Source organism: Columba livia, chromosome 13, assembly GCF_036013475.1.
Source record: "Columba livia isolate bColLiv1 breed racing homer chromosome 13, bColLiv1.pat.W.v2, whole genome shotgun sequence".
Classification (NCBI taxonomy): domain Eukaryota; kingdom Metazoa; phylum Chordata; class Aves; order Columbiformes; family Columbidae; genus Columba; species Columba livia.
The window spans coordinates 3,573,554-3,598,584 of record NC_088614.1 but is presented as its reverse complement, the minus strand read 5'-3'; the positions used below and the strand labels follow the sequence as shown (position 1 = coordinate 3,598,584).

Genomic DNA, 25,031 nt, shown 5'->3' with positions numbered 1-25,031 from the left:
TTGTTTAAGTAAAAATGACAACTAAGAGAAACACAAGAACTCAGAAACCAACAGATTTTGTGTCAATAAGCCTTAGCCACAGTTCCTGCCTTGTTGCTTTCAATGGAATACCTTAGTGTGTGTGTGCAGCTGCTCAAGGAAATGAACTCCATTTAATTTTCTTTTTTTAATCCTCTACACTTGAGACATTGAGACTCAGTGTATGACAGCTCTGTTCATTATCATCTTAGCGTAATCCCACTACTAGAAAACAGTATGTTTGAATATACACAGCAGGAAAGAAGTGTCATATCTAAAATTGGTGACCAATAAAACATCCACAGATTGGCAGAATGGTTGATACTCCAAGAACCACAGTACCAGAAAACTTTAAGACTGCTACAGTCACAGTTTACATAATCTGTAGCCAGTCTATAAGCCAAACTCAAGAACAGGAATTTTTCTGTTGAACATAACAGATGCAGATGCTCAGTAAAACTGCATGAATGAAAAAAGGATCTATAAATACAAGGATAGGACAGATACAGCTCAAGCTCTCACAAAATCTGGGGAAATTCTGCTTATGGTCTGAGGCATGACTTGGACCAGCAATTCTGACTGCACAACAGACAGAAAAGAACCAAAAAGAAGATTTTCCTTTTTTAACTGTGATATGAAAGAAACATTAGGAAAAAAGGTTCTCCAAAATACACTGGAAGTGGGCAGGGTGGGAGGAATTTATTACACACTGTAGCCAGAACTCATGTCTTTCTAAAGACAAAAAGTCCCAACTGAGAGGAAGGTATGATAGTTTATATTAAAATAAGCACAATTTCTCTGTTTTCAACAGAAAGTTCAACACCATAGCACTTGAAAATTACCAAGCATCAAGTAGAAGTCTCCTTGGTGGAGTGGTATTGCTAATCCAGGTGTCTCTATGTCCCATGCTACCTTCAAGCCCACGTGCCAAACAGCTGGGTCTCTTCCCTCAGGTTTTGGTTCATCACTTTCTTCCACGGCTGAACCTTTCAAGGGAAAAAGGGACAAACACCACAAAGATGAAAGACAAGGTGAGAACCATGAAATCCAAAAGCTGGTCTAACAATACAGGCTTAACGACACCACACATTGGTACAGTCGTAATAGGCTTAAACTTCCTACAATCTCCATTTGGTATAATCGCCATTCCCAAATTCAAAAGTATGCAATAGGTTAAAAAAAAAAACAAAAACACACGAGATAAAGAATTTTTTGCAATCAACTTTACTAGAGATGAAAACTTCATGTGAACTACAAAGTCAAGGCAAGTAAAGACAAAGCTTGTAATGGACTCAGGTTTTTCTGAAGTTCTCAAGTACATGCAATGGGAATTTCAGCTAGCCTTCTCTTTTTTTTCTTTTCCTCTTTACTGAAACTATAAGCACAGAACTAAAAAATATGTAGCAACAGACATTAAAAGAGATAACTTCTGAAAGAATTTCAAGTCATAAACTGCCAAAGCATTTTATGAATAATTTCACTTGTTTACATACTTGCAACTTTACCAAATCCTAAACTGAGGCCAAGTAAGGCGCAAAACACGACCTAGACCAAAAAAGTTGAGCAAATCTTGGAATCATATCTGTCATTGCTTTCTCAAAATTATTAGTCAAACATGTCAGATAACATGTGCAAGAGCCAATGGAGCTTCAATACATTTGTCACAACATTTTTCTTATCATTAAGCAACATGAATGTGTTGAGCTTGGGGAAAAAATAATCCACTGCATAGAAATAGTATTTAGAGCTTAATCCCTCAGAACTATTTTCATAAGCTTACTTCACTGCAGTATAAATTGAAAGATAGAGTCAGCATTTATAACCAGGTATTTGAGAGCTATGGTATAACAGTTTTATGGCTAAAGGAACATTGCATTTTGACAGCGGGAGGATAAAGTTTTAATAAGCAGTTGGCACAAAACAGCAGTGAACAGTTAGAAATCATCAACTAGGTATCATGTCTCCTTATTGCTTATAAGTTAGTAACTCTGCGTGTCCACTTCTCTGTCTATTTCAAGTGTGCTTTCATCTAATAACTTTTAAAACTTGTCTTCATTTAATTCATTTAATTCTAGAATAAAAATACTACAATAAAGATTTACGACTCTTATTTATAATATGCACACACAAAAAGTGACCTTGAACTCACACTTTAAAAATCTTCCAAGTCTCACATGGCTACTGCAATGTGTATTTAGTTGGGAGTAGTCTTTAATAATTAATAAATTGTCTTAATTTTTGGTGTCTATTACATATTGCCTAAATTCAGGAAGAAGAGAGCCCAAACCTTTCAAAAAGCCAATCTAAAGCTCTCAGTTAAAAGCTTTCCTGTAAATCCAGTCCCCGCGTCCCCTCCCTACACCACCGCAGTTCTGGTCCAGCTGAAGCTTTGGCTCAGGATCAGCTCTAGGCCTTTCCATCAAGGAGCACACAAATGAGAAAACAAGAGCTAGCAAACACTCAGAAAAATCAATACTAAAGTCTTCCAGGGGCTTTCATATTTTCTGCCCTGTTCAGATAAATCGTAACTTAATTTAAGAAAAATGTTTTCTGAAAACTGCAAATAGGATGGCTTTCAAGGCACTTTTAATGCAATACATCATGGAAATTATAAAAAGAGGTAACCTTTCTGGGTTAACTCTCTCTCTTATGCTGCTTTCCCATTCACTTTGGCAGCAGCACTGTTCACAATATGGCACCAATAAAATATAGAACTACAATCAGAGACAGCAATTTCAATCAAAGTTTCCTGGGGTCTCCTCATAAATCCAGCACCTTCGGAATGTGCTCGTTAAAATGACTTATTTTTTGCAGTTTGATAAATTTTTTATTGCTTAAGTACAGAGTTCAAATGTAGCTCACAGTCTCCTTTTCTCTATATTCTCAATTATTGCACCTTATAATTATCAGCAGCAATTGAAGCTGATTGCTCCTACCATGTTATTTTGGTAACAAAACGAAACAAGCTGCTACTAGCTTTTAAATGCAAGCTATTCTCAACGTGAGAGCAAGAAACGAAAAAAGACACCTTAACATTTGTGGTATGTCTCTAGGTAGCACTGACAAACTTTTATATAAAAATAAGTTGTTATTAAATTCTCTATGTCCCACCCCAAGCATGACTGAATGCCATGTATTCATCGATCTAATTACAGTTTCCCTTTAAGTGAAAACAGTTGGATGCAGCTAAACCATAGGTATTTGAGAGTAAATCATGTGGATCTTGCACATGCATGGCACCTTAAGAACATATATTTATTTTGGAGTAGACCATACAGAAATAGTCAAATGTAGCAGTATTTAATGGAAATATAATAAAACTATCTGCAAATTTGAATTCTGCTCATTAAAGATTTATAGAATTTGGCTTCCAAGAAACCTGTACACTTGCATTCCACATTAAATGGTGCGACCAGGTAACGAGCTTACCGCAACATAACGATACCTCACCAAACCTCTAATTAAGGTAGAACCATGAAAGAGAGAACGTAGCTGCAGAAAATTAACCACATTATGCTTCTCACCAGGGAGCTCGAATTTCAGAGATGTTCCAGCTCTTAGACCTGCTCCTCTCAGGCCTGGGTCATCACTGGGTTCAGAACAACATGAAACTTGTTTTCCTGCATCTCATCTGGTCATTGTTCCACAGCACAGACAGCAAAAGTAGCCTTGAAAGATTTCGGCACCAAAACATTCCAGAAGAGTTTGAGAGTTTTCACTTAAATATTCTCTATTCAAGTCAAATTGTAATGCCAAATTATTTCCTAAATGTACTGTTAAAATCAGACACAATTTCTTACATGACAGCATCACTGCCAACACATTGCTAAAAACAAGAACTGTAAACATGTACTTTGTCATTAAATCCAACCGACAACTGTTACGTAGATAGAGAAAAAAAAATAATTTACAGATTGATTAATTTCTCCAGAAATTACATAATTTGGGCACACGTTCAGTGATTAATGAAATATGTACATTATTACTGTCTTCCATAGTGATTTATACATGTTATATGCAAGAAGTTGAAAAAACTGAACATGCTTTGCTTCTCAGCAGCTGATGGGAAAGAAAGAGCATCTACCCACAGTTATTTCTACCTTATTACTGAAAAGCCACAGCATAAGAGGTTATTTCAACTGTACAAACATGTAAACTGTCGTTTGCAACTAACATTCACAAAAACAAAGGTCAAAATATTTATCCACGTTGTTTTTATCACTTCATATTTGGAATATTGTGCCCAAATACATCAAGAACAAAAGCACTAAAATAAGAACAAAGAATAGTCTGTCATACCTTCATTCTTGAAGGAGAGACTTAATTGGATCAAATCAGTGAGAACATGGCTAAAAAAACCCTACAATCTACATCAGTTAATTCAAATAAGGATTTCTTTTTAGAAAACAGAGCTTCAAATCTATTATTATTATTAGAGTAATTGGACCACTAAAAATTTGTGATTCTCTCAGAATACAATTCCAGCTGGTCAGAATATACAAGTTACAGATGTGGCCATTTCACTCACTTATACATTTCTTAGGAAGTAATATATATTTTTCTACATATTATTTCTAGTCTTTCAACAAGCAATATTTCTACCACATTATTGACACTAGAAACCATTTAATTTTTCTCATCCTGTACAATATCTACTCCATGATTTTTACGCATTAAGCAGTACGTAAAGAGGGTTATTGGTCAACTACAGATTCAGATTGACTTGAATTCTGAACAACTGTTGTAGTTTTAGGATTTATTTTTTTTTAACCTCGTGAGAAAACATACATTTGTAGTGACTCACAAATACTTTTATTCGCAATTTCTGTAGAAATGAAATAGCAGTTGTTAGGTTTAGTGCTTGGATATCGCTTCTAACATTACAGTGTGAAAAATATTCATACAAACAGCATTTTCCAAAAGAAACAAGCATTAAAGGTCCTTCAGATCAGCCACTACTGCAACTAACTGTAAAGCTTTCAACAGCACCTTGTAGTGAACAGAGCCAGTTGTTTAGTACTTCAAGACATTTATACAGCAAGTAGGTCTTGCAGCAAAGAAAACAAGATACTGTAAAGAATCTAGAGAAAACTACTTATCCAAGCTCAAACATAGTTTGTGGACTATCCGGGTAAGATAAAGATGGACACTGCCAGTGACCACACCATTTTCCTGTAAGTCTCTACTTCAAAGAACATCTTTAGAACCAACTAGTGCTCTGCTAAGCAATAAAACTTGTACAAAACTTACAAAGACCTGAGGGAAAACTGTTCATTAGGAAATTTTCATGGATAAATTTTCATGGATTTTTGAAAATGCCCTCATTCCACCAGTATTTGGATTGCAATTCACTTTTATAAATGGAGCAGGAAATAAAAATGGGTTATTAGCTTACTATATTAAAATCCTAAACAAGTTTTTACCTTAATGCTCTCATGTGATAGAATATTTGTAAGCTAATGTGTTATTAAAAATCCTAAATTGGTAAAAATGTGGAATTCCTGTTCCATGGTAAATTCTGAAAAGTAAATCGATTCTGAATAGTGTTAGTGATGGTATAACTGAACACACATTCTGTAACGTATTCAGTTCTGTATATGCACCATGGCTACCACTCATGCACTTTCTTGCAGTATACACATTAAAAGGAAATTTCCCAAATTTCTGAGGGCCTATCCTCATCACTTGATAACCTGCTTTTAACCTAGTGTGATGTGATGCGTTTCATTTTAATGTAAATAAAAGCAAATACTATTCAAATGAGCACTAAGCAAAACATCTATCTTATTTGTTGTTAGAAATGTACCTCACTTGAAGTTGCTTTGAAACAGTTTGACACTGGAAACAAGAAAATAAACAGTGATACTAATTAGAACATCAGCTTGTTCTAATATCTGTATGTTGGCTCTCATTTATTTTCTTCTGGTATATTAAAAACTGCTTCTACTCCAATTAACACTGATCAAAGTTTCAAACATAAAATTTTCATTCATCTGTTTTTGGAGTACCACAGAGACCAGTGAGAATCTGAGTAGCAGAGAGCTGACACAAAAACATGCAAGACTTAGCAGAGAAGAGAATCAAACTAGTTTTAACAAAAATCAACATGCTTGACTCATGTTTGAATTTCCAACCGAATCAGTGTTTTCTCCGCGAAAATCGGTAATCCATCTAATCGATATCTTCTAAGGAAAAATTGTTCCATCACAAAATTTCTGACCACCTCTACTCATTTTATTATATATTCTATAATGATTATGTGATGGTCTGTATACACAACAGTGAGAATTCAATGGCAACTTGATGCTAAATGAATTAATGGAGTAAGTACTAATGAAAGCACCACTGAGGCCCCAGAGGAAGGCAGGACAATGGAGGAGTTTGCCTCAGTTCATGAGGACTGGGTTAGGGAGCAGTAAGGCAATCTGGACATCCATAAATCCATGGGTCCGGATGGGATGCACCCATGGGTGCTGAGGGAGCTGGCTGAGTTCATTGCTGGACCACTCTCCACCATCTTTGCCAAGTCTTGGGAAACGGGAGAGGTGCCTGAGGACTGGAGGAAAGCAAATGTCACTCCAGTCTTCAAAAAGGGCAAGAAGGAGGCCCCAGGTAACTACAGACCCGTCAGCCTCACCTCCATCCCTGGAAAACTGTTGGAACGACTTATCCTTGGTGCCATCTCAAGGCATATCAGGGATAAGAGGGTCATTAGGGGCAGTCAACATGGCTTCACCAAGGGGAAGTCGTGCTTGACCAACTTCATTGACTTTTATGAGGACATAACAAGATGGCAGGGCGGTGGACATGATCTACCTTGACTTGAGTAAGGCATTTGACACAGTCTCCCACAGCATCCTCACAGCTAAGTTGAGGAGGTGTGATCTAGACAATAGAGTAGTGAGGTGGGTTGCAAACTGGCTTAAGGAGAGAAGCCAGAGAGTGGTAGTCAATGGTGCGGAGTCTAGTTGGAGGCCAGTATCTAGTGGAGTGCCTCAGGGGTCAGTACTGGGGCCAATATTATTCAATATATTCATTAATTATTTGGACGAGGGAATAGAGTGTACTATCAGCAAGTTTGCTGATGACACTAAGCTGGGAGGAGTGGGTGACACACCAGAAGGCTGTGCTGCCATCCAGCGGGACCTGGACAGGCTGGAGAGTTGGGCGGGGAATAACCTAATGAAATTTAACAAGGGAAAGTGTAGAGTCCTGCATCTGGGCAGAAACAACCCCAGGTTCCAGTATAGGTTGGGAAATTACATATTAGAGAGCAGTGTAGGGGAAAGGGACCTGGGGGTCCTGGTGGACAACAGGATGACCATGAGCCAGCACTGGGCCCTTGTGGCCAGGAAGGCCAATGGCATCCTGGGGTGTATTAGAAGGGGGGTGGTTAGTAGATCGAGAGAGGTCCTCCTTCCCCTCTACTCTGCCCTGGTGAGACCACATCTGGAATATTGTGTCCAGTTCTGGGCCCCTCAGTTCAAGAAGGACAGGGAACTGCTGGAGAGGGTCCAGCGTAGGGCAACAAAGATGATTAAGGGAGTGGAGCACCTCCCTTATGAAGAAAGGCTGAGGGAGATGGGTCTCTTCAGTTTGGAGGAGACTAAGGGGGGACCTTATTAATGTTTATAAATATATAAAGGGTGAGTGCCATGAGGATGGAGCCAGGCTCTTCTCAGTGGCAAACAATGATAGGACAAGGGGTAATGGGATCAAGCTGGAACACAAGAGGTTCCGCTTAAATTTGAGAAAAAACTTCTTCTCAGTAAGGGTGACAGACACTGGAACAGGCTGCCCAGGGAGGTTGTGGAGTCTCCTTCCCTGGAGACATTCAAAACCCGCCTGGACATGTTCCTGTGCGACCTCACTTAGGCGTTCCTGCTCCAGCAGGGGGACTGGACTAGATGATCTTTTGAGGTCCCTCCCAATCCCAAACATACTGTGATACTGTGAAAGTCAGCATAAAGCAGAAGCAAGTCTGCATATGATAAATAACACAATAAAGATGGTGATCTCAACTACAATGAAACATTTTACAGGATAGAAAATATGCACATGCGTTAACTTGAAATAGATATTGGACAGATTTTGATTTCCTGGCTCTTAGTCAGGAAGTTAATCATACCATTTTTAGAGAACAACTGATAAAACAGCTGCAGTAAACACAAGTATATTTTGAATAGGTCTTAGTAGAAATAAATATTCAAGCTTAAATACAAAAAGCGCTGCATTGTGTTCCGAAACCTGTGACAAATCCAGAGTAACATGCAGGTGTGCTTACGTACGTACACACAAAGAAACACCAAGGAGTGCCAAGGATTTTAGATCTTTATACCTCTAGTGACCCACCCCTCCCGTCACTCACCTTCACAGCTGTAACTGTACACAGCCACCGTCGACCGCTCCACCAGATTCTCGTCGTGGTGCCAGCTCACAGCCATGTTCCCCATTCCAAAATAAGGTTCTTGTTTCAAGTACAGCATTTGGAGTGGATCCATATAATTCAATAAAGTCACGTTATAAGATGTTCTGTTCCTGAGACTCACATAGTCATCCTCTCGTACACAACAACTGCTTTGATCTTTTGAAATAGATCCTTTCTCTGTAAGAGAAGTAGTAAAATTTTGCTCCCTATCTATTACAGTAGTATCTTTAATTTCCTTGGTCTCAAAGAAATTTTGTCCTTCTAATGCCTTGACTGCTTCAATATGCAAGTAGTCATTAAGTCTGATTAATGCTTTACAAGCATCCTGTATTTGAGGACTGCAGTATTTTATATCATAACCTTCAGTAGGCCAAGGAACTGTAAATAATCTTGTGTTCAAATACTTGTAAGTGCATCCCGGGTTTCCAATTAATATACGAGACACTGGGGTAAGAAAATCTTTTCCTTTGATCCTTACAAGGTCTTGAAAGAAACATTCATGTTTTCGCAAGGTCAGGAAGGCTTCTTGTACCATTTGATGGAGCTCTTCAGGTACTGTATCAGATTTTCTGAAAATCAGTTTGGAATATTTGGTCTTCCACTAAAGGAGAAAAAAAAGGCAATAGAATTATTCTTTTTACAAGAAGCAAAGTATTTCATATATTCAAGAACATACAAGGTTAAGTTGACAAGTTATCAAGCATGAGTCTAGAATGAGGTGAAGAAATAGATGCCAGTATTTGCTACTTTATTTTCATAATCCAATATAACACAAAACCTGCAGATATGTACCAGTGGCCTGTAACCAGAGATTATCACCAGGGAAAATGTCTAAACAAATAAATAAGTCTGAGGATTCCAGCAGAAATCAGCAGGACACATAAGCCCCCCTGCTGAATCTGTAGTTAATGCCACCTTTAAGTATGCAAACAATAGAAACTGAGCAGTAACAAAGCGACTCATCTTTTTGTAATGGTTACAAATATCCTTGTCTCATTCTGATGTACAGAATTCTAGAGGACTACACGATAAAGTGAAAAAGTTTTATATAACAACAGTTTTTGAGGCAAAAATAACAAATTTTCAAAAAAGGCCAACACTGTGATGCACCTCTGTCTTCAAAATAGTCCTTGACATACTGGCCCTTCCTATGTTCACATTCCTCAATGCGTGACAATTAGCTCGCTGATTTTATATGGAAGTTCCAACTTTAGATTAAAAAAAAATTCCAAACTTATTTTTCTCCCCACCACACCAGCTCTGGTATCAGCTGCAATTCAGAATCCAGCAGTTTCTGGAGGCCACAACTCCCGGCAACGTGTGATGCTGCTAATCAGCAGTATCTTGCTCTGTATGCAAAATACTACTTCCCACTCCAGGAAGGCTTCGATAATTTTGTTAATCTGGATTTCTAAGGAAGTGAGTATCACATAATCAAACCTTTTACTGGTTGCCTATAAAGCTCCTTTAACTACTGCTGAGATTGCTTGGCAAACTGGACAAAGGCTAAAGAATAAGTTCTTAAATAGACTAAATTACTATGTATTTCATTAAAATTAATAGATAAATAGGGGAATCAGATGCAAACTATTGCTCTTAGTAAGGGAAGGCTGTGATATGAGCCTACCAAGTGTCAACTGGCATATGTAAAGCTCCAAACGACTCACTACACCTATTTCGTTTTGTCCAGAAGTTGGTCCCTGGTCTGGGAAAAAGGTGTTGTGGGAAACAGCTAATGGGGTTCTGGGGAAAAAAATAAGATAAACTGAAATCTGAAGGCGTTAACCAATGGGGCAAGGGTACATGGATGTACAAACCTGATCTCTTAAAACTTCTACTAACATAATAGGTTATGTTGAAAGTACTTCTAAAAAAACAATCAGAAAAGCCACCAGCACAAAAGCACCACACGGACCTACTATCCATCTGTGGGCTCCTTCTGGTACAACTCAAAGCCACTTTACTAGCACGATCTACTTCCAAGTCAGATTTGAACTTGCCTTTCAGGAAATTAATTTTAAAATCAGAAAAGGTGCTTTAGAGAATACAAACCAGGCAGTAAGTCAGTATACACATTTTCTACTGCATGAAAATAGTTGGACTTCTGCATCATAACACATTTTTATCCTACTAAGAAATTCCACCACAAGGAAAACTTCACTGACATCCTCTTCCAATGCAACAAAATGCCTGAAAACATACACTAGAAAGGAAGTGCACAGATTGTACAAAGGTAACAACATTTTATTCCCTTTCTGAACTGCAGCAGTAACATCTTCCACATTTGACTGCCAGCCAAGTCAGAAGCATATTTATTACCTTTGTGTTGTGTTTTAAGATTACATGCTTAAGAACTATTTTGTCATTAAGTTTTACACAGAATATCTCACATTGATATCTCAGAGTCAGTCAGGAAGTGGAAACACATTTCTGACACATCACATGAAAACAGTTTGGTCGTCTTTAAATCTCCAAGCAGTCATTGTGCTATGTCCTACATAAGGAAAGTGTTAAGGGATCAGAAGACAGGGAGAATGCTGGGTTCACACTGGACACCTTGTTGTTTTGGGAGGATGCAGAAGGGGAGTAATCACGTGCTCCATGTTGTAACTCTGACAGCAAGTATTAAAGGTCGACTCACTGCTACCTCTAAAAGAAGTAAGCAAGCTACTGTCAACTACGGAATAAACAAAAAAGCAGATTTGATGCTCAGTTCTTCATATTAACATCCCGCACGTGATTTTAAATACATACATGGTTTCGCTTGTAGTGGTGGTACTCAGAGAATCACCCTATGGGATGACCTGAAAAGTCTTTTCCAACCTAAACGATTCTACGATTCAAGCAATAACTTTCGAAATAGTGACCCTTGATAAGCAAACTGCCACTTACATAATGAAATTATGGTGTGTGCTTCAGATATTTGTGAAATCCCTTGTTAACAGACTTTTTCTTCTTCATAACTGGTTTTAAACACTATATTGTTTCAGCCTACAGTTTGGGGCTCATTTCTAAAACCCTTCATAAGGCAAGATGCATTGCAAGAGGATGTCAGTGAAGTTTTGCTTGTGATGGAATTTCTTAGTTTTGTTAAGACTGCACATTTCCACACTTGACAGGATACTGTATTTTTTCACTTGCATCCTACCTAGCCTTTCCAACACATTCAAAGACCACTGCTTTTTAAGGGGTGGATCATCAAAGGAGTAATGCAGGTCTCTCCAGGAAAGACAGACTATAAAACTAAGCTGTATGTGATATTTTATTTTGTCAATTTTTTTGTCTTCAAGCTCTCATTCTTCCTCTCCATCTGTAGTACATTTAAGCAACATGGAACTTGTAATATATGCAGCTGTGATTAAAGTAACATTTCATAAGCAAGATAAGAATTTAAAAGGTGCTTGCAATGCTTATGATTATCACAGATAACTAAAAATACCTAGCATGCACACAAACACCACACAAAAAGTATAATTCTACATGATGCAAAAAGAATGTATCTAAACTCTACTAAAGCTTGAACAGGTCTGATTTCCACTTCTTATCTTGTTCCCATTCTCTTCTATATTTATGGGTTACTAATACCAAGCAAATGAGAGCTGCTTCTGGAACATTAGTTTAAGAACGAAAAGTATGTGTTTGGGTCGTTTGGGGTTTTTTGTTTTGGTGGGGTTTTTTATTTGTTTTGGGTTTTTGGTTTGTTTGGTTTGCTCATTTGTTTCTTTTTGTATTGTTTTGTTTGGGGTAAAGAAAAAAAAAATCATTTTATTAAGCTCTTCTACACTCTTCCAGCTCTTCTGTGCTTCTGCTTTTATGGTTAACAGCAAGTCATGCGTTTTCATATTACTATCCCTACAGCTGTTAAAGATCCAAATCAGCAGCTTACTTCCACTGTGTTCAGTACTTGAAGAATTCAGGGAAAACCATGCTTTCCCTAAGCATCCTGTAACCCAAATGAATGAGAAAGATGAGGGAAGTTCACAGTTTGCTCAAAACTGGAGCTTGACTTCATGCTTCTGAGTCACAGTCCTGTACCTGACCCATAAATTCATCTTTCCTTTTCTATAGCGTGACATGTGCTAAACTTTTCTTGGCCTTGGAATCCTGCAAAGGAGAAATTCATCCTTGCAAGGAAAGAGTCAGAACCATTTTATGCTACCATATACATCTTTCAGCCATATGTCAATACAGGAAAGGTGACACACCTGTAATGTAAGCACGCTTGCTGTAGCTGGTCAAACTACAAAATTCTTTCTTTATGCTTTTCATCTTACCATGTTCCAACGTGATCTGACTGAACCTACAATTCTTGCCATATGTTTTGTAGGTGACCTGGAAATATCCAAGATAGATGCAGAACATTCTTCTAATTTCATGGTATTCTTTCATACACTCATTAGGTTTACTACACATCTGGCTATTGGGCTTGTTTTTATTTTTACCTGCTTTAACCTGAGGCATGTATTCCAGTTTGCACAGCTCATTTTGTAAGCAAAGTCTTAGGGGTTATTTATTGTTTGAAAGTAGAATTTCATATTTATATTTTATATTTTTTATTCATATTTCTACGTTAATATAATATTTTCCCTGTTTTGCCAAACCTGAGCCATAAAGAAAAGGCCTCTTCACAACTCAGGAAAAAATAAAGCAAAACCCTAAAAACACTTAGAAGAATGGTGACATATTTCATTTTAACAAAACATAAGAAACTGTGATTTGTTGTTACCTGGTACTAAGGTGCTGATACTCAGGGCAAAATCCTAAAAACAAATGAAGTTCACAAATTTTTCATCCCCAAATATCTCAATTCTAGAGGTCTTATTTTTCAGCACATGGAAGTACATTATCTTTAGCAGCCATCAGAATACCTTCTTCATATCAGATTTCACAGTGTCTCTTCAAAGACTTATTTGTTGTTCAGTGTAAACAACTATTTCAGTTTAAAACAAGCACAGTTAAAAGAAATACATTACCAACTGATGGAAATCAGCATCCTCTGGTGTCATATATGGAAGTCTGTTCTCTCCAAGTTCTTCAAGAAGCTTTTTTTTCTGTTTCAGAGGGGTAAAATTGAAACAGAAAATTAGGCTAAAAATCAAGATATAAACAGTTGTATTAAAAAGACACAATCATGAAATTATTTCTTTTACTACCTTCAATTCTGGAAAATTAAATAAGGAAACATGGATGCAAAAAAGCAGTGGAGCTTTCCCACTTAGAAAGCAGTAATTTAGGTAGTTTCAGAGCATGTGAGTATTTTTCCTTCTAAACTCTTTTTTAGATAATCAGCCCTCATTACACTGATGAAAATCCATCCTGGTCTAATGTTCTTCAGAACTAAGCCTACCTTATACCCAAATATTAATTTCTTATTTCTTTTTCATTTTATTTTCCACTTCAATTTGTGTATGCAATGGGTAAAAAGCTCATATCCCATTAAATGGCTCTGTAACATACTTCATTAAAGCAATGAGCCCCAATGTTGAGCCTAGTCTAAAATGTTACCTGAATGAGTGTATGAAGGAGAAACAAAACATCATTTCCTGCACACTGAAGTCCCTCTAACCTGACACTATTGAAAATGCCATTGCCAAGAACTGTCATCCCATCAGACAGCCGGGAATTGGGCTGGATGTTGGGAGTATGCTAAGCCAGTTCACCATGAAGAGCAGGTCTTCCCTGCCCCCCTTGTTCTCCCTTTTTACTTCTTTAGACTGAGAGTATCTCTACCAATGTTTAGTCAACATCACCATTAAGAAATTGCTAAGATAGAAGCTTGATTTTCTCCAATTGCATGTTCCAGGTTTTTATTAATAAAAATAGAATTTTTTATGTATGTATTATACAAATTGTGAGGCTAAAGATTTGGAAATTGCAGGAGAAGCTTGAAACCCGCCATCAGATTTTAGGAATCAAATAATCCAAATTCATGACATATCCATTCACATTTATCTACCCACAGACTCACTCAACACTAATTCAACATGGTATAAGTCCAGCTTAATAACAGTGTAAAAATTGTTACAGTGGAAGTGCTGGCCTCGACAATTAATTCACTGTTTCATTTATTTATTCTTATAGCTTGCAAGGATGCTTTCTTTACAGACTTTGATCATTAACAAATCTTTACTAATAAAAATGCAACTCAAAGATCATAAAACTACATCTCCCATAATGTTTGAATATTTCAAGTAACAGGATTCAGATTCTCATTTTTATTGCAATATTTTCAACTACATACGCATCATCACAAGGACTAACTGAAGTTGCAGCTCACTCAATATATAATATAATTATATTGTAAGAGCAAGACTAGATGGAAACGCCATACAGTTTCTAAAAGAATTATAAAGATGTAATACAAAGGAAAACACAGAATAAGTTAAAAAAGGGTATCACTAACACTTTCATAAAACCAAGTTGCATAGGAACAACTACATATTTCATCACCTAGATGTCACTGCAAATTCATTATTCCATAGATAAGAGAATTTATTGTTAAAATAATAATCTTGTTTTTCTTGTAACTTCCCCTTTTCTGGGCTGCATATAGAGGTCAGAAAATATCTTCCCTATTCTGGAAATCCTATTTGAAAAGAAAGAAGTATTATACATAGTAACTAACTCCTGGCTTACAGCAAACACCCAAACAAGTAATACTGAACTCCGAAGAGCGTTACTGTGTATTTTGTTCTATGTTTCCACAACAAAGGCTTTAAGTCATAAGGAAGTGTAGAAGATTTTTATACCTAATAGATCAGTCAACTAAAATAAGAGCAAGCAGCTTTCACATACTCATCTCCACACACACTCTGCTGATCACTGACTCTCCACTAGACTGAGAAGAGCAGCACTGAAATGACAAACTAGCAATGTAATTTCTCTTAGTCCCCAGCTCTCTTTGGGGAAAGGGTGTTGGGATGTTGACCGGAAGTCATTGGTGACACTGGGCATAATGTAACTTCAGATAAATCTGGCAGAAAATAACATGCTAATTCAGTGAATATTCTGAAACAATAACACTATTACTAAAATCTTGCTAGAATTCTATTACATGAAATCACTGAAAATATTAGATTGGCTTTGTTATCTGTAAGATAAACCATATTAAACTGCACAAAACAAATATATTTTAACATGGACTCACATCTGGGGAAAAAAAAAGAGGTGGGAAGAGAGATTCTGACAATTCTCTGTCAAGTACCAGCCTTTTGGCAACAAGCACACAACATTAAAATGCACTCTTGTGTATAGGCAGTGCTAGTTCACATTTGATTGTCAGATCTGGCTAAGTGCCGCTCTTCAGCTTGATGTACAGACTAATACACACACCTGGGTGGTATAACACGCTGCTCATCTCTTATGCAAGAAGCTGTCACACAGATGTCAAAAACATCAAACTACTCACAAATACCTCCAAAAAGTGGAAAGGTAAAAAAAAAAAGGAGAAAAATTGAATATCTGGCTATACCAGCTGATGTGTAAGTCTAAGCACTGTTACATAAGCATTGCTTATAGGCTGACTCTTCTGCCACATAAACCTCTAAATAAAAAAATAATAATTTTAAAAAGCATTTACTTGAAGGTGTCGGGCATCTTAAAAAACATTTTTCTAAACCTTTTTTTTAAATCTTAAAAATTACTGACAGTATAACAGTTTATTTAGGTACCAGAATCATGTTGCTTACACTTTAAAAACTAGTGTGATTTTTACATGTACTTTAGCAATGGCAAAATATGAAAGACAATCTTAAGTACGTCATCCCTATAATATCATCATGCACTGCACGCTGCTCCAGAAACCTTGTTAAGTGTTGTACTTGGGCCTTCAGAAAGGAGAAAATCTCTGCAAATACCTTATTTTGTAGGCTGCAGTGAGTGTTAACAGATCTATTACATCTGACTCTGATAACTGGAAGTAATACCAGATGCACTAATGCCCAATTATAGAGCGTACGATGAAACTTCCTGTAGACATTAACAGTCTCTGCTCATTTATTAGTAATTAACGGGTTTATTAATGAGATAGTTGGTTGTAAAATTCAGCAAGTGGAATAGTAATAATTGGAAGTGCTCAATCACTCTATGCATAATTTTTTATTTTCCCTGTTTCTTCATGGCAATAGAAGTAATTTGTTGTTTGTTACAGAGCAGGAGAAGTAACTGAAACACAGCTAATACACAGAGTCACAGGTTAAAATGCAGTGATGTTACACACACATGGTTTGTTATTTTCACATTAAGTGGTGTAAGGGAAAGATTTGACTTAATGACATATTCTGGCCAAGAAACATGACGGCGTAAACATTTTTGCAGCTGACATATTTCCTTGCAGGGTATAAATGCCATTCTCAAAACGTTTCATTTCTCTCTTAATTTTAAGATAAAAGTTCAATATCTAAGGTACAAAGGCATGCGAAGGTCCTGGTGTTTCAAAGACAGAATTCCCACTTAGTACCATCATCAAACAAGTCACAAAACAGCATTCATTTTCCAATGTACAGATCACTGTCTTGACTGCAACAATGTATTATGAAACTAATTTTATTGAAATCACATTGAAATATTCTTGAAATTAGTTCTGAGAACGAATTCAAGGTTGCACTATGACAATGATTTCTAACGTAAAAACACCGAAAATGTCTTTCTTCCAGAAAAGATGGGATTTTGAAACTTCTAACAGGCACATTCCCAGCCTCTCAGGGGATGCAGGAAAACTTTTCTTCAGCCATTGATTACTTACTTTCACCTTACTGTCACCGTTATGCAGAATGAAGCAAAAGATGAACCATGATATGGAAAAGACACATGAAAAAAGACAAAAACTGAGTATCTCACTGTTGCATTTAACTTCCTGTTTGAACAATTCTTAGATATTTATTATTTACAAACATTTTATGTACACATCATACTAGGAAACAACAGCTTTTAATACTCTGCAGATGGCTGAGAACTGGCTGGACTCCTCGATCTACACACGAGGCTGGTACTTCCCTGATGCAGAGAAAACAGCACAGCCAGCAAAACAATTCTACGTGCCTGTATACATTTTTCCCTACAAAATACGTGAATTTTCTGATTCACTACCTGGGTCATGTTGCAATGACCTAAAGTCCCACCTAATGTTGCCTTAATTTCATTGGGTCAATGAAATAAGGCATTATATAATAACCATTCCACCTCCAGCAAACTTAAGAGCAAAGAGAGGTAAAAGAAAGTTCAACATTTTAAAATAGGCTGATTTTTATCTATTTCATGTCTAGAGCTGACAAATAATCTTATTGAGGCTAAGCGGAAGAACAATATACTGCTGGAAGCCAGGGTGCAAAAGGAAGGTCTGGGAGCTTTGAAACACCATCTCTACTCACGGCCCACAAAAGCCCTTATGCCTTATCTCCTTTCATTACAAATCCTTCAAATGTTGGCCAATTTTTTCATCCTAAAAGGTTTGTTAACTGCCCACTGCAAGTTTTACACTTTGGAAAATACTGACTCGGGACCAGAACCAGTAGTTCTCAGGTTTAGCAAGGCACTCTGAGAATGCACGTTGTCATGACAGCAAGATCTGAATCACGAGTTCAGATGCAAACCTTCGGTTTTCCTAAAAAACCTCCTTTCTATCAGCTTCTTCCCCATATAAGAATGTACATTAGGGCCTGTGTTTTTCTTTCATTCTCTTTTTTTTTTTTTAATCAACTATAGCTAAACATGGATTTCTTTCAAGTCTTGCATAAAGAAAAGGACTAGAAGTCTAAAGTGAGACCTCAATGGCTTTATAAAGGAGGCAGATTACATACTTTATATAACAAAAATGTTGTGATTCAATACTAAGACTGCATGCAGGAAAAAGTCACCTCTTTACATGAACTTCCAGAACCTTCTCTCCTAACATTCTTTCACATGCTTTTAATAAATAAAATGATAAAATAAAAAAATATAAAAAGCCACCAAATTTGGGATAGTTTCTTAAGACAAGAATGTGATTTTGAAGTTGAAACTTGTTTAAACTACAAGGCTTTCCAAGTGTCACCTATTAAAACTTCATACCAACCAAGATCATTCAAGCGGCTCACTAAAACCAGTTATGTCAGAAATGAACCTAGAGTAATAAAAAATACATTCGAAACGCACTATTACAGCTTTTATTTCTCCATTATCACATATATTAGATTTCAGATTTTCTTTCTTCAAAATATTTCTGTAAACTCCACTCATTAAAAGATCTTAAGGGACCGGCCAATTTTACAGCACCATTTAGTCACATGAAAAAGTTATATTTCCAGGTTACCCTTCATTGCACCCAAGTCTTACCAAAGCCTTGTCTGTGCTATATTCATTCTGTAATCCAGCCTGTCAAAAATACTGGCAGCCATATGAACATAGTGTACCACACTTTGCATAATATAGCTCCCTCTCTCCAACACCATATGCCAAAAACATTTTCCTATTAAGGAGAAAAACTTGCCTTACTATTATTATTATTCTATATAAACTCATATTAAGATTATCTATGGCTCTCTAACAATATTTAATAGCCCACAAATTCATTTTTGAACTATACTACAATTAAGTATGCTGATTATTTAATAAAACCACTGTGCATCTTGCTCTCAGACTGAGCAAACCAGTCCAGTTACCGCAGTAGGATCCAGTTGAAGTGATTTGGTCATGGAGAAATTACATAATGAAAAATCTACTGTAATGCAAAGGTCTCAGGTCCAACACCAGTATTTCAGACTAGCAGCTAAGAGACTGTTCAATATTCTTTCCTGCAACAGTATTGTTTACCTTTGCTTACTAATTTCAACCTCTCTTACCCTTTCTCGTACATCAACAGGCCCAGGTTTTGGCTCTCACACACACCAGACCAGTCATGCATGTGCACAACATACTTGACTGACATAACTGAACTGGGGGTTAATTTATGCATTGAAGCAGCTTAGCAATGTGTGAGAAATGTCTCTGCTACCAGTATCCCCTCTCTACCCACCTTGATGTGTTAAGGGCCCCTTAATTGTTGTTTTAACCTAGAGGAGCATTGTTCCTTTGGCTACTGACTATTAATGGAACAGAAATGGCAATTTTCTTACCTACCTGAGTGTAGATCTGTCACACATGGATTAGCACTTTAAGTAATCATAATAAAAATCTCAAGTGATAAATTGTTCAAACACAGCCACTTTTTGGTGACAAAATGCCCCTAAGCCTCAGCATACCCATCAATAAACTTCTGCCATCATTGCAAGCATCTTGACATCATCATCGATTTCTTGTTCCCTCCATCAATTATACATCCCCTTCCAAGCGGTACCAGTGGGTAAATGGCTCAGCTGTTCAGGTGAGAGGCAAGAACATTCAAACTTTGTTTGAAAATAATGATCAACTTTGAATAAGATTTCCAGTTCTTCCATTTACTTCTATAAATACAGACACAAGAGCATACATGCACCTAAGAAAACGTTTAAAACAGTGGATACTTTTAAATCAACATGTTTGTGAATCACAAGGAACAGATAAGGTCACCAGGCCACTTCTGCATGCCACTCTTTGCATAGTTTCACTCAAAAATAGCCAAGAGTTACTGAGAAACCAGATTTCTCAGTCAAGCAGTTCTTAACCAGCTCACCTAAAATACATAAACAAAGATCAGCAGACAGAAACCCTGGTGACTGTCACCAGTAACTGATTCAGAATGATACAGTAAAAATACCGCTATATACCTAGTCCCAATAAACCAAGTGGGTTTGGCCAGTTGTGAAATTCTAAGCACCAATCCTTTAACATAGAAAAGATTCAATAAGATTAAAAACAGATAAAATAAATCCATAAATTATAAAATGGTTAATGTTGAAACACGGAGACATTTGACATTGCTGCCTGTAGATGTCTCATGTTTTAAGGCCACTAAGAAGTTATGAAAACCAAGGGCTGACACAGCTTGAGGGGCAGATTCAGAACCTTTGCAACAGGCTTCTAAGTTCTGTAGCTGCAGATAAATAAAGAACATTCACACATGCGAGCAGGTCACACTAACACAGTTTTCCAGAACCACCAGCAAGATCAAAGCAGCAATGAATTCTCTTGAAACTTTTTGTCATTTTCAGAACATACTGAGCCTTGCAGGATTTCCAGTCTGTATATATTTTGACAGGTAATGGTAGAACTACCCAATGTGTAACAAGGAGACTTAAAAACAGGGGGTGAAGTGAAGAGAATTTTAGATGTTAAAACATCACCCGGAAGAAACAGCAGCCAAAAGTAAACTAAAAATAAAGTGGGTATTTGCAAAGAGAAGAAAAAAAAAAATAGTCCTTACATACTTAAGTTTAGCATCAAGTTTGGTTTCCAAAGTCCCCTAGATAACACTGCTGAAGATTGTGTTAATGCAGAAAGAGCGGGCGCTAAGTGCAAATGCTTGTGCCATGCAATTGCCTACATGGAAGATCAATAAAGAGCTAGAGCATTAAATTTCACATACTGTAACTGTCATGCCCATTACATAGTATTTTAACATCTTCATAGGCAATTGTTGACTTTTGATTTTTTTTTACAGAACTGAATTATTTTCCAGATATTTTATTAGTGCAATGAGCACTATGGAAGTACAAAAGCACTTACAAACTCGGTGAAATATGAAGACCTTTACAGCCTTCTAAGATAACATATTTGATTATTTAACCGTATTCTTCACTCCAGAATGAAAAGAGGGGAAGACAGTTGAAAGTCTTAAAAGGTAAGAGAAAATGTATTCCAGGAACACTTTCCTTTTGTGTTAGTCACATTTCACCAGATACAGAGCTAATGTATTTTAAAGGAGGTATTTGCAAGATAATTCTTGAGAGTATACGCCACAAATAACAAACTCACTGTAGACAGAATAGAGAGAAGGATGGGGTACGCAAGGTCCCCAGGGGTTCAGCTGCACAGTAACCTGTGTAATAAATACACAGACGTTGTTTTATATTTATAGCATAAAAGAGAATAATTTCCTAAGTTTGCATAAACTATGCCATCGGTCAAATGATAACAACACTCACTCAGAAAAACTACAAACTGCAGCTGTTGCCTCAACTTGATAATAAGACAACTATTAATGAACCCGTTGACTTCCAGCATGTAAGTTGGAGAAGGTTATTGCTATATGGGGTTTGCTGAAAGAAGAGGATTGTTTCTTATAACAAAAATTATTTTCAGGTAAAACTCCACAGTGAACAATGCAAACGTAGTGAGTTTTGTTTAGTATGAATGCTTTGTTTTGTTTAGAGCCTCCAGAATAAGCCACATGGGGAACAGAAAGCTAACATTGAACATTTGAAGTTGGCAGACAACTATTAGCAAAATTCAAGTTCTCAACAAAGGTTAGACAAGTTCAGACCAGAAACATGGAGCACGATTTAAAAGAAAGGATAATTAACCACTGGAGCAGATCACCACTGTGTGAGATGAATTCTCCCTCACAGGAATTCTTTTTTTATATCGAGTCTGGATATTTTTCTAAATGATACATTTTAGTTTAGTGGTTCCCAAACTGTTTAGACCAGCAGACTGCAATGAATCATCTGTATTTCCTTACGAAGTTCTGCACATACAGCCTAACCCATAAACTGGAAAAGTAGAGCCACACTGACTCAAAGCCTGATGCATCTTATTCCTCAGTTTGGTTTTGATTCATCACTTTGCAAGTCAGCAGTGAATCAGGAGACAAGAGAGCACTGATCTGCTGTGAAAGAAGTAGATCTGTTAAGCCATTTGCTTTGTGCCAAACCAAGGCACATTTCATACTGCAAATCAATGTTTTGCTTAAGAATGCATTCATTTGTTGAGCAAACTGAAGAACTGTTACTTTTTCAAATAATGCTGTTTAATAAAGCAATTCTAACTCTTGTAAAGGCTACTACTGAATTTCGAGTTTTCATCTTAATTACTTGCACATACAGACCTTATTTCTTGTTAACTTTTTCCCTCACTTGCCATGCTCAGGTGTAATTTTGCAGAGCAGCACTACCCAACTAAAATGGACACGTAAAAAAATTGCTTCTTAAGTGTTCTGTGTAAATTTGTTCAGGGAAGCTTCTGTCCTTTCTCCCCATACACTTATATTTCTAATCGGTCTAAGCGTCTAGATAGTCCTGCTGCTATCACTGTCTGTACTTTGTGAAGTAGTACAACAGTAAGTCTCTTTAAAAATAATTTTTTCCCTTCTCCATGCTGTTCTCAAACACAGGATGGATTTCTGAAGGTGAAAGAGAGAGAGGTTGGCAGAGAGGGGACCATTCCAGATTTCACGACAACTCTCCTTTGTCCTATTTGCTCCCTCCTGCTGAAAAAAAACTCCTGGACTTATACCACTATATATTCCTACTGCCAAACTTAATAAACAAACCACTCCTACAAAGAATATTCAATCGTTCTAGAATGGTTTGGATTCATTATCTCAACAAAAAGAAGAGAGACTGATCTGTAACAGATACTAAAGCTGTACCAGGCTGATGGGAAAATACAGACATGTTCAAGCAACTGTGTGGTAACATTCAAAAGTGAATCCATTAAATGACTCAATAAAGAAAAAGCGCCAAATAATCTCTGGATGTATTTGTAAGTAAATATTTGTATGTGTTATATAAGAACACCATCAAAAAGCCCACAGATAAATTAGTACAAGGGAAGGGACAGGGATGGCAAGGAGAGGCAAAAACCCTTTGTAAAAAGAGATACATGTACACAAAACCCCTAATATGGAAGTAAAACTTGACAAAGAGAAGGATTTTTCTGAACTATCATAAAACTGAAGTCATGCAGGTAAATCTCTGTCCAAATGAAAATATTGCAAACACCTTAAAATTCTAAACTATCTTGTTTCCTTAGAGGCTACGGCAAAGACAAAAAGAAATAAGCACTGAAGACCACCATTTCGTAATGTGATGCAGTGGTTTTGTGCGTTAGGGTATTCTCAACATGAAATCCAAAGATCTAGGCCGCCCTTTTTAACACATAGTGCACACATCTGTGAAAAAAACATCTGAGTGACAGCAGCTCCGATGCATTTATAAGGGAGGCTGAGGGCAAGGAACTGACATTAAGAGAAAGCTGCCAGAGCCACTTTGTATTTGCTGGCTTAACATGCTGTATTACTGCCGCTTCTACCATGGAAGTGCTTCAGCAGTAACTAGAATTCAAGAAGGGCTAGGTCAAAAAAAGAATGAACAACGCAGGATTAAAAATAAAATAAATACTGGAAGCAAGGATTTTAAAACTAAGTATCATCAGAGAACTTATGACCAACTTTTAACACCATGTATGCTGCAATTCCCACCTAAACGAGAAGTGACAAAGGTTTGATGGTCTCTATGCAGAGCTGAGCTTCTGTATGGCAAATGCCTCAAATCACAGTTATTTGAATTAATTTGTTATACTGGAATTTCATTGGTTTTTTCCTTAGGAGTTTAACTAAAGATTACCTTTACCTAATACTTTTGGGAACTCTGAGCTCTGTCCCTGCCACTGCATTTGGAAGGAAACATGACAGGGATCCCTACCATAGCATTTATTCAAGGACCTTTTCCTTTTACTTCCATCATAACCATTTTCCACATACTCATTTCCAGCTAATAAAGTGCAAAAAAAAGCAAGACATGTTTAACTTGGGCTTCACACCTCTGTTTTCATACTAAGCAGAGTAACTGTTTGAACATCATGACAGCAGAAAGATCACCTTAAACATGCATCTGAGAATTGTTCCTCTTTAACGAAGTACAGCAATCTGTACCAAGCTTCGTAGAGCATTAAAGAGGCCTCTAAAGCATGCTGCTCTTAAAAGACTGTACTCTAATTTCTATAGGTCCTCGTTCAATTTCTTTTGTTCTTTGACAAGTTAACTGTTCTGTGCTTACAAGTTTTCAATAGCCTATTATAAACAGACTCAAATTTGTTTGCATTACACACCCCAGGGATTAAATAGGAGTTAATATATATCTATTCAAAACTGTTGTGCAGAAAATAGCTGTGTTGTACAGGGCTTAGGCTGTGACCCGCTTCACTTTATACATAGAATGCACAATCCATCACGTACAAAAACACAGAGGAAAATGTGAGGTGTTAGTAAGTACCGCTGTTAGTGAGAAATTCTGCTAATTATTACACCAAATAAGCATAGTCAACAGGCCAGAGCTGTGAGAGGGCATGTTTCAGGGCATTAAATGGCTGCCTTGGATGGAGATGAATATATTACACCGTGCCCTTTAACAATAAAACAATTTCCCTGACACTTACAAATCCAGGCAGCACCCCCGGAGCCGGATGAGGAGCTCAAGCCTGTGTACAGCGATGCGTCAGTGCCACCTAGTGCCGTGCGCTTCACTCCAGCGGCTCTTCAGATGGATGGTACACGAAAAGTTCAAAAGCTAATTCGGCTCAAGTGTGGAGTCCGCACAGGACCAAAGAGCAGCCTCAGCCAATTAAAGACAGACACAGAGGGGTCCTGATGAGACAAACCCCTCTTCTTTTTAACTAAAAGACGTGCTGCCTTAAAGAGCTGGTAAAGCACTACATGCATTTTTATTACAGCCTGCTCTCACAGTCAGGAAAA

The 25,031-nt window shown here is 37.2% G+C and overlaps 1 protein-coding gene across 13 annotated transcripts in view; it reads right to left on the bottom strand.

Annotated features, from left to right (window-relative positions):
- FTO (FTO alpha-ketoglutarate dependent dioxygenase) overlaps nucleotides 1-25,031 on the bottom strand; it is a 431,926-nt gene that overhangs the window by 376,819 nt on the left and 30,076 nt on the right. For all 13 annotated transcript variants that reach the window (XM_065028667.1, XM_065028676.1, XM_065028665.1 and 10 more), the window contains 3 exons: nucleotides 13,420-13,497; nucleotides 8,387-9,047; nucleotides 861-1,004 (listed from right to left, as the gene is read on the bottom strand). In XM_065028667.1, coding sequence (XP_064884739.1) covers nucleotides 861-1,004; nucleotides 8,387-9,047; nucleotides 13,420-13,497 — 883 coding nt within the window. The remainder of the gene's footprint in view (nucleotides 1-860; nucleotides 1,005-8,386; nucleotides 9,048-13,419; nucleotides 13,498-25,031) is intronic.